This window comes from Siniperca chuatsi, linkage group LG4 (assembly GCF_020085105.1).
Source record: "Siniperca chuatsi isolate FFG_IHB_CAS linkage group LG4, ASM2008510v1, whole genome shotgun sequence".
Lineage (NCBI taxonomy): Eukaryota > Metazoa > Chordata > Actinopteri > Centrarchiformes > Sinipercidae > Siniperca > Siniperca chuatsi.
The window spans coordinates 27,097,661-27,113,123 of record NC_058045.1 but is presented as its reverse complement, the minus strand read 5'-3'; the positions used below and the strand labels follow the sequence as shown (position 1 = coordinate 27,113,123).

Sequence of the window (15,463 nt, the reverse complement as noted above, 5' to 3'; positions counted from 1 at the left end):
TTCTGTCTGTAGAGACCCTACCAGCTCTCTGTTTGGAGTTCTTGGACTTAGTTCCATCCATGAGGAAAGGGAAGACCTTGGATGCTGGGTAAACCTTACAAAGCATGGTCAGTATGGCCCGAACATCTTTGCGAACCACATCCTTTGACTCTCCAACCTGAAGAAGACAGGAGAAGAAACTATGAGCAAGAAAAAGCTTTACAGTGGCTTGTTTTATCATGTGTGATGTGTGCTTACCTTGACTATGAGGTAGGGGACAAAGGAGTTGGCCTCATACTCAGTGAGGTGATAGTTTTCACTGTTCAGCATGGCAAACAACAGCTTTAGATACTCCAGCACCTTCATCAGGACTGTGGTGTTTGTGTCAAAGAACCGCAGGGTGAACCACTTCAGAATCAGGTCCAGACAGCCGATGGTGGCTTCGCTCTCGCACTCCAACCTCTGTCAAATACAAACACACACACACACACACACACACACTTTATTACCAAAACTAGCTTACTATAACAAACAAACCCTTGTAGAAATAAGACCAACCACTACCTCAATCATGACTCCTATAGCCTTGACGTGTCTCTGGAAGTCAAAGTGAAAGAGCTCATCCTGCAACCACTTAGCAAAGCAGGTGGACATTTGACCTTTCAGCTGCTCCACATATTCATCTCGTGGCGTGATGAAGTTCCACTTTAAAATCTACAAAAGAAACATTGTGTGTTAAAACTTATCAGAAATACTGTTAACTCCAGTTTGTGTGACAGACAACTTCAGTTGACTAACGGCAGCAAAACTGACGTCACGGTCACAGTTGAGTTATAAAAATCCTTGCGCACCACGGAGCATCTCTCCTGCCTGGCTACTGACAGCTCTGTCAGCTGAAAAGTCACACTGAACAGCAGTAGAGGAGGTTGTACCAGTGTCTGGTTCAAAAGTAATTTAGCCTACTGTGCTAACATTCAGCACCGGAGCTGAGAGCGTTGGAGCAGTGAACACACAGATACGCATTCTTAAGAGATACAAATGAAGATTATGTGAATACATAACAGGTTAAAACTGTGTGTTTCTATTACGCCTATAGATTCACAACACTGTATACATTCCTGTAGCAACATTACTGGGTCATCATAGGAACAGGTTAGGCGTGTGGGCGATGTGATCCAGTCTAATGTAGTTTTGGTTGCTAAAGCTGACATTCAGTAGTCTACAGTATATTGTGTTTCTTAAATGTACACAATGTAGGCATTGTTTGTACCCGCCGTGGCAGTGAAACTTAGAACGCCACTGAGCTTTGACACTACAACTCTCCTGTCTGTACAGCACTAATGAAAAAAATGTGACCCCTCAGGCTTTTTAACCTGCTGAACAACACTGATCTGCCACTGACAGATACAATTCAACAGCACCACAAAACTACACTGCACTACAGGCTCCAAAATGACCATAATCAACAGCTCTCTAAAACATTAAACAAAAACTGAACTTTTTGCAGGGCTGTTGTATTAGACTGCATCAGTTATAGATTAGTTATAGCTGAGTGGACCTAATTAACTGGCAAATGAGTGTATATGGTACTGTCAGGAAGAAGACTATCATTCTTATTGTAATCATGTGGACAATAGTGTAATGATATGTAGATTTTCCAGTGCACAATTGGAAATCAATTCATATTGACTATGCCTTGTTAAGGGAAAGTATGGTAATACAAGCTGTGGACAAAGCCATTGGTTGAATTTTATCAGTATAGCAGGAAAACAATCCAGTAAGCAGAGTAAAACTAATTGCAACACTATCAGCTGACACACAAAGGAACAAATGAAGACTCCTCCAGTTAATAGCCTCTCATATATACAGTATGTAACTGTAACCAAGCCACTGCGACCATGACATGTTTTTCAGCCAGTCAGGTACCTTTAGTTGTTTCTCCTCTTTGATCCTCTGTTCCTTAGCATTGGGGATGAGGATGAAGATTGGCCCGGACTTATCTTCATCATCCTTCAGGCTTTTGGCTGCAGTCTTCTTTCCAGCTGCACCCTGAGAGGCGAGGCAACACCACAGTGTGAGGGAGAGTGAGTGAACCAATGTGCTGTCTGTGGATGTGTACTTCTAATTGTGTATAATCGTGTTTTCTCATGGGCTTTTTGTGTGTGATTAGGATGACGTAAGAGGCGTGTGTAGGTAACAGACAGGAGACAAAAGGGTGTTATGCTGAAAAGATCTCAATGCAGATTAACACATAAACAGAGTGTGAAAACTCTGAAGTGATATTATTCCAAAACATGAAACACACACATTCATGCAGTGGAGTGACCTGAAACCTTAAAGTGACCTCTCTCAGTTTGTGCTTCATTTCTGTAAGCATGCATGTACTGCATTTCTCATGTCAGTACGTTATTACATGTTAAACGCTTAAAACAGATCTGATCTCATTTCACCTAACAATGTGCATATGATTATAGTATAAATATTCTGTGGCAGTAGTAGTGATTAGAGAGAGACAGGATTAGACTGAGCCAAGAATCAACCAGGTCAAGGCAGAGAGAAGTTGTACAGGGGTTAACAAGTATCCACTGAGAAACTCTGCCCACGTCTGCTGCTCATGTACTCTAGAGCTCACAGCCGGCTTTAAGAAGTATCAGCATGTAGATGAAGTGTAAAGACATTCTGGACTGAGTTTCAAGGACACCTGCTACACATCTACCTGTTGACTGCCAGCAGCAGCCTTCCCTTTGCTGGGGGGCTTTTTACTAGCATTATTGTCCTTGTCCTTGGAGGGAGGATGAGGAACAGGTTCCTCAGGAGGGGAGGGAGGCTGGGTGAGTAGAAAAACCACATCATGTTTACACTTCATGATCATGAAATGACGAATAAAAACCAAATGGTGTGCATAGACAAAAAAGGAAACAATGTCAAATGTGCCTGATATGCACAACCACTAACAGGACTGAAAACAACTGAAGTACAAATGGTGGGTGTGTGAATATTTACATAGGTGCAGATCTTCTCCGTGTCAAATTTTTTTTTAAAAACCACACAATTGGGGTCAAACTGGATTTGTACTCGAAACTGAATACGTCTCTCTCCGTTCATTATTGAAATGAATGGAGAGCAAAATCTGTTCAGATTACACCCCAAATCCAATTCCACTTCAGCTAGACTGCCATTAGAAGATTTATTAGGCAGCACAAAGATATCAAATCTTGTTGATCCAGACAGACATACCTTCTTAACAGCCACTCCTCCTCGGACCTTCTTAACTTCAGGTTTACTGTCAAAGTCCTCACTAGCTGGCTGAGACCTGGAGGCTGCAGAGCAGGGGCATAGGTCAAAATCTCTTAAGTGTGTGAATATAATGCACTTATTAAATGCTGAGCAGCAGGTCACCTATTTACTGAGCCAAGAATCGAACACTGAGATTAGTGGGTGACTCGCTCTAGCTTGTAGAGAAGCGGACAATTGTGGACAAAATGGGTGGATTTGGGGAACCGGTTGAATTAAGGTAATATAATACAGTAAGTTAAGTAAGTAAGTTAAAATCTGGTGAGAATATAATGCTTAGACTACTTAAAGATATACATTTATTTTCATATTTCTTGTTTGTTTTTAAATTTTTTTTCCAGCATTGGGTTTTCTTTTATAGAAGTAGAGTTGGAGTTATGAAGTTGTTGTCCCCCTTACAAATGATCTTTGACCAAGTACAGACAGCAGCCTGGTGAATGTGTACATTTAATTTCAGCCATTAAGGAATCAACATTAATTTGCTAGAGCTGATACAATCTGTTGCCCATTTAGTTTGTCAACTGGTAAAGCGACGGTCAACGGCGGCGAACAAATTCTTTGTACTTGTTCTTTGCTAATAAAATAAAGCGAGTTGAGATAAAAGTATGGGTTTGTGTTGAAGTTCAGCAAATTATTTTGCCAAATGGGAACTGGATCCAAAATTCATCAGCTATCATAACCCAACCCAACTATATTATGTGTAAAACTACAAAGTGCCACAGATATGGTTTGACATTGATAATCTGTCTTAATGTGAGATTGTGGTTGTAATGAGTCTAAAAGTCATTTCTTGAGATGTCATACAAACCTGAAGCAGCTCTGCTTGGTTCTGCAGAGCCTTTTCCCCCTCCAGTTTTGGCAGGAGCAATAGGTTTAGCTGGCATCACTGCTCTGGCCTTTTCCAACATGGCTACCACCTGATCCTTAGAGGCAGGCTGCAGGGAGATGAGGACAGAGAGCCATTTATTATTGCAAACAAGACAGCTACGTATCATTTATTTGTTAGTCATAGCACAATATATATTGGTTCAGTACTTTGAGTTTCCCAGTAGCCTTGGTCATCTTGTCGTAGCCCAGGTGCATCATGAAGGTGGGCAGGGCTTCCTGAGCTTTCTTCCTTACATCTCCATTTCTGTCCTCCAGGCAGGTGTAGAGGTGAGGGACACACAGCATCAGGTCCCCAGGTACTGCCTTCAGGGTGGGCAGCTTCTCTGCTAACCAGCCTAGCACCTGGGCGATGAAGACAGTTTTATTGCAAAACACAAGTCTCTGAGTAGCATCATGTGTACTATGATTTCACTGACGAATATGTACACCTGAAATTTTAGTTTATCTCCAGAAAGCACAAGAAAATGGAATGTCACTCATCTGAATAAGCAGAATACAAGATTTTCCTCCTCAAACAAGACAGCAAAGAGTTTGTATATCTCTGTGTACCTCCTGTCGTAGGAAGGGATTCTCTCTCTTCAGCTCCTCTGACAGGTCTTCTCCTTCCAGCCACTCCTTCATCCCAGTCTGCTCCACCCAGGCCTGCAGGGTGGTCATGGCAGCCGTCCTTACATTAAGCTGCGAAGGAACAGAGATACATGTCCATCATCCCCACACATCAGGGACATGATGCTATCCCCAGATCGACATGTTCAACATCTTATGCCTCTTCTGATTTATTTTACCCTTTTCATATTTTGCAGTCTGTACATTTTTAAAGTGCATGTTTAGTTTTTATACTTTTTAAAATTGACATTTTCCAGTATTCCTCCTTCATGTATTTTGTATCAGTATGTTCTACCTGTGCTGTACATTCATATATTTTTATAAAAGTATAAAATTTTGAACTGTTGTAATTTAAGGTTGTTCATCACTATTATAGTATAAGCCTAATACCGCAGTTTCTCAAATAAAAGCCTACAAACTACACAAAGTATCACAGCAACACTCCACAATTTCAATCTACATGTTAATTAACACATGGAGAGAGAAAACGTTACTATGACACAGATTGCAATCACAAGTAACTGCAGTGAAACAAAATGCACAGCTACAACACTGATCCGACAAAAACATTTCTAACAAAATTCCCTGGATTGTGGAATCTAACAATTGTGCAATAATTGCGACAGGCCTAGTTGTACTGTTATAACTGTTACATTTGATTCCCTCACTCACTTTTCTCCTGTTGATATTTCCATTAAATTTTGTTTTGATGGATCTTAGCGCTTGTTTCTGCAAACACTCAATTTTAAATTTCCCTGTAATTTAATGAAATCTACTTTTTGAATTAATAAATTAATGAAGCAGTATTAAATATGTATTACAAGTCAAAAATGAAGAAAGATGTTTACATTGAGATCGACAGAAATGAGCCTTTACAGCACTACAAATAATACATTGCCATTGCTGTGGATGATGTGAGTGTATGTGCCCAGTACCTTGCTGTCTCCCAGTACAGTGATAACAGGGATTCCCAGTGCTTTAACATGCTGCTTGAGTCCAGGTCCGATGGCTATAGCCAGCTGCTGTAGGATAGTAAGGGTCTGCTGGACCTGGAGACCACAAACATAATGGTCATTTTAGCTTACATTTTAAAATCCTATTATTGTGAAAAGTAATTCTTAAATCATTCTCTAGAGTAAAACTTAACATCCGGATCACTTTGGCCTTGCTCTAATTTTGACTGGCCAATTCAGAGCACTGCTATTTATGAATTAGGACCCCACTGTTGCACATAGACTATTTTATATCATATCAATATCACATCATAACTCTCCAGAAAGAACAACAAACCAAATTTGTTCAATGACCATGTAGCAGAAAAGAAATTCTGCAGACAGGCCTGCTGATCTCTTTATGGAACCAACTTGAAAATTACATTTAGGTTTAGTAGAATCATTTTAAATACATTTTCATTATGCAGCTGTGTATTAAATAGGATAAGATAAAGCAAAAACTGAGCGAAAACTGAAAATTACCCCTAAGGATACCTTAAGATCCCAAAGAAAAGCCAGCTCTCTCTCCTTTATTCCTTTCATATTTATGCACAAATCTTAAGCCAACTGGAATTTACATACAAAAAGACATATGAGCAGCCATTTAATTTATTAATCAGAGATTTAGAGCAGGAGTGAGCCTTTTTCCCCCCAAACATGGCTTGGATATGTTCACAGAAATGTCAGTACAAGGATTCACTCATTTGTTGTGGACTCATCCAAACCTAGCCAATTAATGGGGAAACCAATCAAGAGTTCAAAGTAACTGCCTGTGAAAATGGAAGTAAAAGGAAAATAATTACTAATCTCTAGGGTTCTAACGGTACGCATATTCGTCCTGAACCGTTCGGTACAGGACGTTGGTTTGCAATGTCCTCTGTTCAGTACGATCTGTTCAGTGATCCAAACAAGTACTGTCAAAATAACCTATTTATGTCTACTGCATGCACAGAACAGAAATTCTAGCGCTAGTTTTACTCTGAATGTTTTGGCAGTGCACCAGTTGTTGTCTATCAGCTGTAGCATGCTTATCAGCTTAGCCTGGATCGCCTGGTTCATCATGCTCCTATAGTGTTGCTGCCCGCGAATGGCAACCACAAATGAGCTGGAGGATCCTCCCATGACATTTATAGTAGATCCACTGTATGGAGCATTACGGTTTCCCAGATAGTTACAGTGAAAATGGGCAATGATTAGTGTCAAACCGTAAGTTGACATTGTTTAACTGCAGTCGGTATGTCTGTGGAAACACTTCAAACATGTCATTTATGACGGAATCAGCTGAATGTGTCGATTAGCAGAACGAAACAAACACACTGGAAGGCAAGTCCTTATTTCCCACAGCTACAGGAGTGTTTATCCCTGCAGATATGAGACCATACACTGTTGTAGAGAATACAGAATTTAAGCATGAAGTGCTTGCGCCCTGCTACAATGTGCCTTTACATATGCATTTTAGTCAGTCTCTTGTGCCTGCCCTATAAAAATTAGCACAAGGTGCAGTTCAGGAATTAAGAACAGGGTCTTACGATCGTGCATAACTGACATTTGTGTTAATTTGTTCTTATTGACTATATGCCAGTATTTGAGTGCCTTAACTCTTATAGTAAGAATTATGGTCAATGAGCCACTGTTGAATGTTTACGTTTTTCAAAATAAGACAAAAATATTATTTTCTACATTTTTTGTTTTCCCTACTGCACCGAAAACGTACCAAACCATGACCCCAAAACTGAGGTACGTACCAAACCGGGAATTTTGTGTACCGTTACACCCCTACAAGTCTCACATGAAATCAAATGAAACAAGTGACAATATGTCAAATTAAGGGCTATCATTTCAACTGTCTACATATAATGTTGTTTCATGTTAAACATAGCTGTGCAAAAAGACATTTGTCCTGCAGTAACAGCCTTCAGATCCAGTACTAGCCTTGAGGTTAGAATCAGGACAGGCCTGCTCTCTTACTAACCAGGATCTTGTTGGAATCAGTGAGTCGTCCTTTCAGGGCCAGAGGCAGCTCGCCAATGTTGGCTGTGATGAACTTTGCCTCTGAGATGATGGCTGCAGCCTCATCCAGACCCTCCTTCCTGATCTTCCAATTCTTATCCTCAATTTTAGACAACAGATCGGATGTGATCTTGTCACTTTAAGACGGGAGAGAAGAAACAGACAAGAGGAGGAAAGTGAGAAAATGCAATGCAACAATATTTCACAGAGTCAATATAATAGCAAGCAAGATCAACCAAGTTTTTTCCAACTTAAGTAAAAAAACAAACAAAAAAATGGGACCTGTACATATACTCAGTGGTATGTACAAATGGCATAACAAACTTGGTTATTGTTACAGCTGAAGTAAGTATTATGGTATCTTGAGTATCATTTCATTCTTTTTCTGAAATGCGGTGTTACTTTTACACCAGATGTAATGGGACACACACCTTCCAAAAAGTTCAACTTTTGTCTCGTCAGTCTTCTGTCGAGTATTTTCCCAAAAGTCTTAGGGATCATAAAGATGTTTTCTGGTAAAAATGAGACGAGCCTCTTTTTTGCAGTCCACGTTTCTCTTCAGACCCGAACCTGCGAGCGGGTCTACGTTGGTAAGAAATAATTAAAGACGTTTTTTCCGGAGCTGATAATGGAAGTAGCTAAGGAGTGGCCCATCTCCCTTCCCTCTCTGCTGAGAGTTGCACATGAGCAGTACCGATCAGGCACTCGCGAGAAAATGGCGGTGGGTAAAGACAAAGTTTGAGCTGAAGCGCAAGCGAGCATTTCAATTATCCTGAAAACGGGAGTTTAGTTGGGTGGTGTTCGAGGATGTGGGTGAAACTCCAACTATGTATTTCGCAGTTTGCCGCAAGTTTGAGAGCAAGGCAGATAAAACAGGTCGTTTTTCAAAAGGCATGTCAAGTTTCCGAAAAATGTTGCTGGAGTGCCATAAGAGCAGACAGCATCTCACTTGCATGGCAGCTAAGAGGGCTGCTGACATCCTCTCCTCCGGGGTCTTGCCAGCTCTTGAACGAAACATTAACACTTTGTTGGTATTTGATAACCGCTAATAAATGAAACAATTTGTATAGGGGCAAGTAAAAATTGACTTTGGGCAAGTAGATTTCTGACCTACTTACCCCATCAAAAGTTTAACCCTGTAGGGCTGTATGAAGTTTAAGTTTGTTTTATTAGTGCAGGTCGACTGAGAGGCTGCGTCCTACACAGTCAGTGTTCAATTACCTGATATCTGTTCTGGGCAGTAGGTCCATGATGTCCTGTCCTCCTCCTCCTCCTCCTCCTCCTCCTCCATCGTCTTCCTGCTCCTCTCCTTCATCACCATCCTCCTCCGTTGCTGCCTTCTTGGTGAATCTGATTGGAGCTGGGGGAGACTGGCCCTGCATCTTTGAGGGAGATACACATACAAATTAGAGAATGTGATGTGTCATTCCCTGTACATAAAGTGTTGAGAAAACCTTATTTTAAATCTCTTGGATTTTTACAGAGAGCAGAAAAAAGAAAAGAAATTTAAAAAAATAAATCTCTGATCCACCCAGAAAGTCCATACTTTCTCAAACTCAGCATCTATCTGTGTGAGGAGAGCAGGCTTCTCGTCTTCAAAGAACATTCGTAGAGGAGCTCCCATATAGAGGTACATGACTCCTAGCAGAGTGATGGCAGCTGTCCGAACAGCAGGGTTAGTCGCTCCCAGAGCCGTCTTCACGTTGTTGATGAAACCCTTCACGTTGATACTGGCAAGAGGGGAGGTCAAAGATCAACAGATGCCCCTATACTGCTGTAACAGTTAGGCCAAAACACTTTCAAAATGTATAATTCTGAAGAAATTAATTTACCGAATTGTTTAAAATTCAGTAAAAACACTGACTTGACTTTTGTAATACGTCAATATAATAATGAGCATTAAAATAAGGACTGCAAATTACCCAGCAAAGCCAAACTCCTTCATGGCATTAGACAGCCAGTTGAGAGTCTCTGCCTGGTTTTTGGGGTTCTTCTGTGCAAATGCCATAGACACAACCTGACAAAAAAATAAAAAAAAAAATAATAAAAAAACGTTTAAATACAGTATGTCCATCATCATCAACATCTACTGGCCCGTTGATGCCTCTTTGGGTTGAGATATTTCTTAGGGATAAAAATGTCTTTTCAAGTTCTATGTTGGCAACTTAAACAAAATGATGAAGTTTTCTTCAGTCCAGAGAAATGTGCTAAAAACCTGTTCTGCTGTCCACGGCAGTGAGCAGGCCTCTCCAATTGCAGTCAGTCCCTCTTTGGCGTTTCCACCACATTTGATGTCTCCGACCTTATCCACCAAGCCATCCAAAACCACAGAGGCTGACGTCTTTGAAAACTGTCCTCTCTGAGCTATAAGAGCCACGATGTGCAGCTTCATCTGCATCACCTATACAGGGAGAGAGGACACCACAACATTAGAATGGGTACATCCCAATCCCTTATTGATCGTTCCTTGCTTATTTGCTTTCTGATTCTGGTTAAAAATAGTTCATTTGTGTTCACTGTAGGTGTGATTACAAAAGGAACCATAAACAACTTTCTTCATTTGTTAGAAAGATTTTTCTCTTTATGATCTGTTATTTCCCCCTTTAATCCTGTATCATGGATAATGTTATATTCTGGGAGAGGAAGATTTTGATGTCTTTCAGCAATAAACATTTTTTATAGAGACTATAGTTTGATGTTAGAATTTGTTGAAATCTTTTATTAGCCCAAATGTGTTAGATATATTTACATAATTTCCACTTTCCCTAAGTCATTCTAATCATAACCTTGATTATTGATGAATACAAAGAATCATGCAGACGCAAACAATTATCAAAAAAACGTGTTGCTGACAGTAGAAATGGTTCATATGCATTCAGTCTCTGAGAAGTGAAGACCATTTTTAAACTGTGGTTCGATGGTGCACAGTATAAATACAGAATGCAGGTTTTTAATAAATGTGCAGATGTTTGTCAAACTGTTTATTGTAAGGGGAAATATAAAGAGAAACAAAAACAACAACATTGCTTCGCTGGCGATGGTAACTGTGCGCCCTTATTATCATTTGGACTGTGCATATAAGGGCAAATAATTATTCTAAACCATAAGAAATTGTTGCAGACATGTTAAAGCTATCTGAGAGCTGACCCAGCTGTACTGTCATCATCAGAAACTGATTTCGCTTCAGACAGTTCAGGGGAAAGTACATTGCATCTCTCTAAAAACGTGCTTCCTCGCAAATGAGGGACATGTGGATGCAATTAAGGCATCTGGGACGTACCCAGGGTCCGAAATTAACACCCGCCAGAGGGCCAAACGCGAGTAGATTTTGCGCTTGGCAAGTAAATCTCGGAAGGCTATACGCCACACTGGTGGGTAAATGTTTGTACCAAAATAGTCATGTAATAAAAAACTATTCTGAGAGTCTCTACCACCTTTTGGTGTCATTTACAGGCGCACTGCTTCTGTCCTCTGCTGTCTGTGTTGGAGTTTGACACACACACACACACTACCATATGTGTTTTTACGTGTGTCTAAACAGTGTCACAAAACTGACGTTTTGAGTGCCCCTTGTTTCGCGGCACTGTTTACCATGTAGGACATCAGATACTGCGCTAAACTATCACTTGCCACTGGTCTGCTGCTGCAACCCAGTATCACCTCAAAGCGTGTAATACACACACCGGTCTACCGTGGTAGTGTCACATTTTGCTTCGCCTAGGCGTGGCAGTGTCACGTTTTCAACACGTTCTCATTCTGTGGTCAAGTTAGCCATTACATATGCAATGTCCACTTAGACTTTCAAAATAAAAGCTTTCAGGTGACGGTCGTAGTTTCGTTAGGTTCAGGCACCAAAACCACTTGGTCAGGTTTAGGAAAAGATCGTTGTTTGGATTAAAATAACTACGTCCAATCAATCAACATTGACTATTGGTCCCGACTTATTACTTTTATGTTTGATCCTTAAGTACATTTAATAGCAAATACTTCAGTAGAATTGAGATCGAGACCTCTTCAGTTGTATTCAGGATTTAACTGATTAACCACTGAAAAATATATTAAAATAACGTTGCTTCAGATTTTGCTCTGGCCTCTTCTTTAAGTTTGTACTCAACATAATACCTTATTATCTCAATGAAATGTACTGAAACAAATGTATATATGTGACACAAAAAGGCAATTTATATTTTTGGCCGGTAAAAATATGCTTGGCCGGTGGAATTCTACCTGTCCCCTTTGCAAGTGAGTCAAAGAAGTTAATTTCCGACAAAAAGTTCATTTCCAGATGTACCCACTGAACTCTGATTCTACAGAGTATGATGAGTATGAAGCCATATTTTTCGAGCCAGCAACACTTTCAAAAGAGCTACTGTGAAAGTCAAAATTACAAAGTATTTTCCTGGAGGCAATGCAGTCTCAGTCAAAGCAGCTGTTGCCGCATTGCCTCAGCAAAATTACAATCAGCACAGAGACAGTTACCTGGAAGTTGGTCTCCTTCCAGCCTGGTTTCTTGGCCAACATCCTGACTAAGGCCTGGCAGGGCATCGCCACCTTATCCATGGTCTCCACAGCCTAGAAGTATACACGGATCCATATATTAACATTACTGCATATTACATTATATTATATTAACAGGTAGTGAGACTAGGGATTCACCGATCCACTTTTCAGTTTCGATCTGATTCCATAATTTGGAAAAATGCCAATACCGAGTACCAATGCATCAACAAATAGGTCAGGAATTAATACAGTAACAGAATCTTGATTCATATTTGATCAGCACTACCTAGTTTGACAATTTGATCTGAGTTTCGTGAGCCTGGTGGACAGACCTGCAGACTGGATGCAGGCCCAGACCTACAACCAATCAAAGCAGCGAAACGTGTGTCATGTGACTTTCAAAATAGGAGGGTATGTGTGTGTGGGGGGGTATTTACTTTAGTACTGAGTAGGGCTACAACTAACAATTATTTTTATTGTTATTTCAAGCCGATTATTTTTTCTATTAAAATTCTAAAAAAGAAGAAGAAAAAAAAAAAGTAGTGAGAAATGCCCATTATCAGTTGCCGATTACTTTTCTGACAACTCAATTAAATCAAACCAAGAAAAAGAACCAAGTATATCAATTTGTGTCTTGTTAGGATGATTGCTGGAATATGACAGGCATCATTTATATGCAAACAGATAAACGTTTTAAAGATGATGGCATGAAGGAAGAAAAAAATACTTTACCCTCTGGAACTCCTCCATACTAGCCAGTCTCTCCTTCCAGTTGGCTGAGTCCAGCTGCTGTAGACAACAGGCAGGAAGTACACCAGCTGCCAGCTCCTCACACACCTCAACCTAACAAATACACACACACACACACACACACACACAACGTGTAAGTTATTAGAAATGACAACCACAACATACTCCCTCTAAGAGCCATAGTGGTTGGGACTCAAATGATAATGAAATAATTCATAGATATTAAGAATAGTTAGGATGTATATAGCAGATCTGCCATCATTGCAGTATTTGTTCTCATGGAACATGCTGACGGACTGGTTTCAGACTCAGTGAATTAGAGCACTGAGCAATCAGTGATAGGATGGGACAACATTTCCAACAACTAAATAAGAATAAAACCGAAGCAGTTTTAATTACCAAAAAAGATAAAAGACTCAAAGTCAGTGCCCATCATAATAGACCATTTTCACAGCAGAAATCTTGACTTGTCAAAACAGGAAAAGCACAGGTGTAAATAATAACATTAATAATGGCTCCATTCCATTAAGTGTCCCAGTAAGACATGTCAGTGAGTGAGCATGCACAATACCAGAGTCCTGTAACTGGCTCACCTAAATGGAATGCAGCCAACATTAAAGTTATTAATTCCATCTCTGCTTTGACAAGTGAAAATGGAGAGCCAGTATAATAACCTCCCAGCTCCCCTTTCAGTTTTTCCTCCCACCTTTCAGCCTAACCTCCCACCTCTCTGCTCATAGCTCCCACCTTCCACCTCTCAGCTCCCAACTTCAATAGATAATAGAAGGATCTTTAAGTTCCACTCCAGACACATTTTTAAGTACGTAAAAATACTCTATGATAATGCTAAGTTTAGTTAGCATCTTTTAAGTGTTACTTTTAGAACTTGTTATGGATCTCTGCTATATATTTGTATAAAGAAGTGTTGCCAAGTAAAATACTTTAAAAACTTTGGACCTTCAAACTCATCAAGAACCCCTACCTCGCTCCGATGACATGTTCAAGTAAAATTGGACAGTCAGTGATAGTTAAAAAAGACACCAAACAATTCAGGTGGTGGGTTGTTGTAGTATACTTATTTTCCCCTTCACTTGCCTCTCTAATGTTGACTTTGCCCTCTGTCCTGTCTCCAGCATCTTATTATATTCATTTATCGCACCCTTCATTCTTTCCTCCTTCCACTTAATTATACTTTCCTCCAACATTTCTGCCATGCTTTCCCTGTTCTTTTGCTGCATGTTTCCTTGGTGCCATATTTCCTACAATGGATATTAAAATTGTTAATATTCCCTTTCAAACTATACCTCCCTCCTCAACCAGGATGTGCATGTATGCGTCATATGCACAGACACATGCGTGTGCGTGCGTGTAACAATGACGGCGGATGACACCATCATCATCGGCTAGATTTCAAACAACAATGAGACTTCATATCGGGAGGAAATCAACAATCTTGCAGAGTGGTGCACAGAGAACAAGCCACTGCTCAACGTCAGTAAAACCAAGGAGCTGATCATTGATTTTAGGAAAAAGGAGGCAAAGACACACCCCTGACTACATCAGTGGAGCAGGTGAATAGTATTAGGTTCCTGGGAATCAGCAACACAGAGAACCTGACATGGTCCTCTCACATCTCCACCCTGGTCAAGAAAGTTCAGAAACAGCTGTATTTCTTAAGGAAAGTGAAAAAGGCACAATTCCTGTGCAAAGTTTTTATTAACTTTTACAGAGGAGCAATAGAAAGCATCCTGACTGTAAACATAAAGTGGCATGGGATGTGCAAGGCCCAGGACAGGAGAGCTCTGCAGCAGGTGATTAAAAACTGCTCAGAAGATCATTGGTACCAACCTACTGAGCATCAGTAGTATCCGCTGTCGTACCACCAGACTACAGAACAGCTTCTTCCCACAGACTGTGAGATTCCTTAATTCATCTTCAGCACTCCACCATGCAAAATAGTTTTCATTTGTATGACTCATTATTTATTCACTGATCTACTGTATAATTTATTTTAAAGTAGCATAAAGGGAACTACAAAACAAAATCTCATTATACCACCCTGTGTTGTAAAATGATAAATAAATCTATCTTGTAATATAATAGTAATAAACCAACCAACCCCCAAAAAAACCCCCACATATTTTAATTATAACATGAATACAATTGAGAGGTGGGAAGCAAAACTGAGAGGGGGAGCTGGATACTCCAAGTGATTGTAACGCTGCTAGCTATTCTCTATGGCTGAAAACTAAAGCCAAATCAGAAACCTTGGTGTAGTTGTGGATTCAGATCAAAATTTTAACAGCCACAACAAGACTTTGACTTCATATTTCAAACCCCCTAGGAATACTGATTCTATGATTGTTTGCTATAAAGAAAAAAATTTATTGAGCCACTCATAGCACTAGATGAATGGTGAACAGTGACAAGAAAATTGCTGATCT

The 15,463-nt window shown here is 40.1% G+C and overlaps 1 protein-coding gene across 5 annotated transcripts in view; it reads right to left on the bottom strand.

The window, feature by feature from the left end:
- The window catches only part of ckap5 (cytoskeleton associated protein 5), a 51,542-nt gene that overhangs the window by 16,104 nt on the left and 19,975 nt on the right, over positions 1–15,463 (bottom strand). For 4 of the 5 annotated variants that reach the window (XM_044192370.1, XM_044192371.1, XM_044192372.1 and 1 more), the window contains exons 15-31: positions 13,002–13,112; positions 12,249–12,341; positions 9,985–10,170; positions 9,692–9,786; positions 9,316–9,499; positions 8,991–9,151; positions 7,732–7,906; positions 5,703–5,816; positions 4,711–4,839; positions 4,309–4,503; positions 4,082–4,208; positions 3,217–3,299; positions 2,696–2,806; positions 1,906–2,028; positions 544–693; positions 238–441; positions 22–157 (exon numbers count right to left, since the gene is read on the bottom strand). In XM_044192370.1, the coding sequence (XP_044048305.1) occupies positions 22–157; positions 238–441; positions 544–693; positions 1,906–2,028; positions 2,696–2,806; positions 3,217–3,299; positions 4,082–4,208; positions 4,309–4,503; positions 4,711–4,839; positions 5,703–5,816; positions 7,732–7,906; positions 8,991–9,151; positions 9,316–9,499; positions 9,692–9,786; positions 9,985–10,170; positions 12,249–12,341; positions 13,002–13,112 (2,377 nt within the window). The remainder of the gene's footprint in view (positions 1–21; positions 158–237; positions 442–543; positions 694–1,905; positions 2,029–2,695; positions 2,807–3,216; positions 3,300–4,081; positions 4,209–4,308; positions 4,504–4,710; positions 4,840–5,702; positions 5,817–7,731; positions 7,907–8,990; positions 9,152–9,315; positions 9,500–9,691; positions 9,787–9,984; positions 10,171–12,248; positions 12,342–13,001; positions 13,113–15,463) is intronic. The other variant, XM_044192374.1, reaches the window with a different exon arrangement.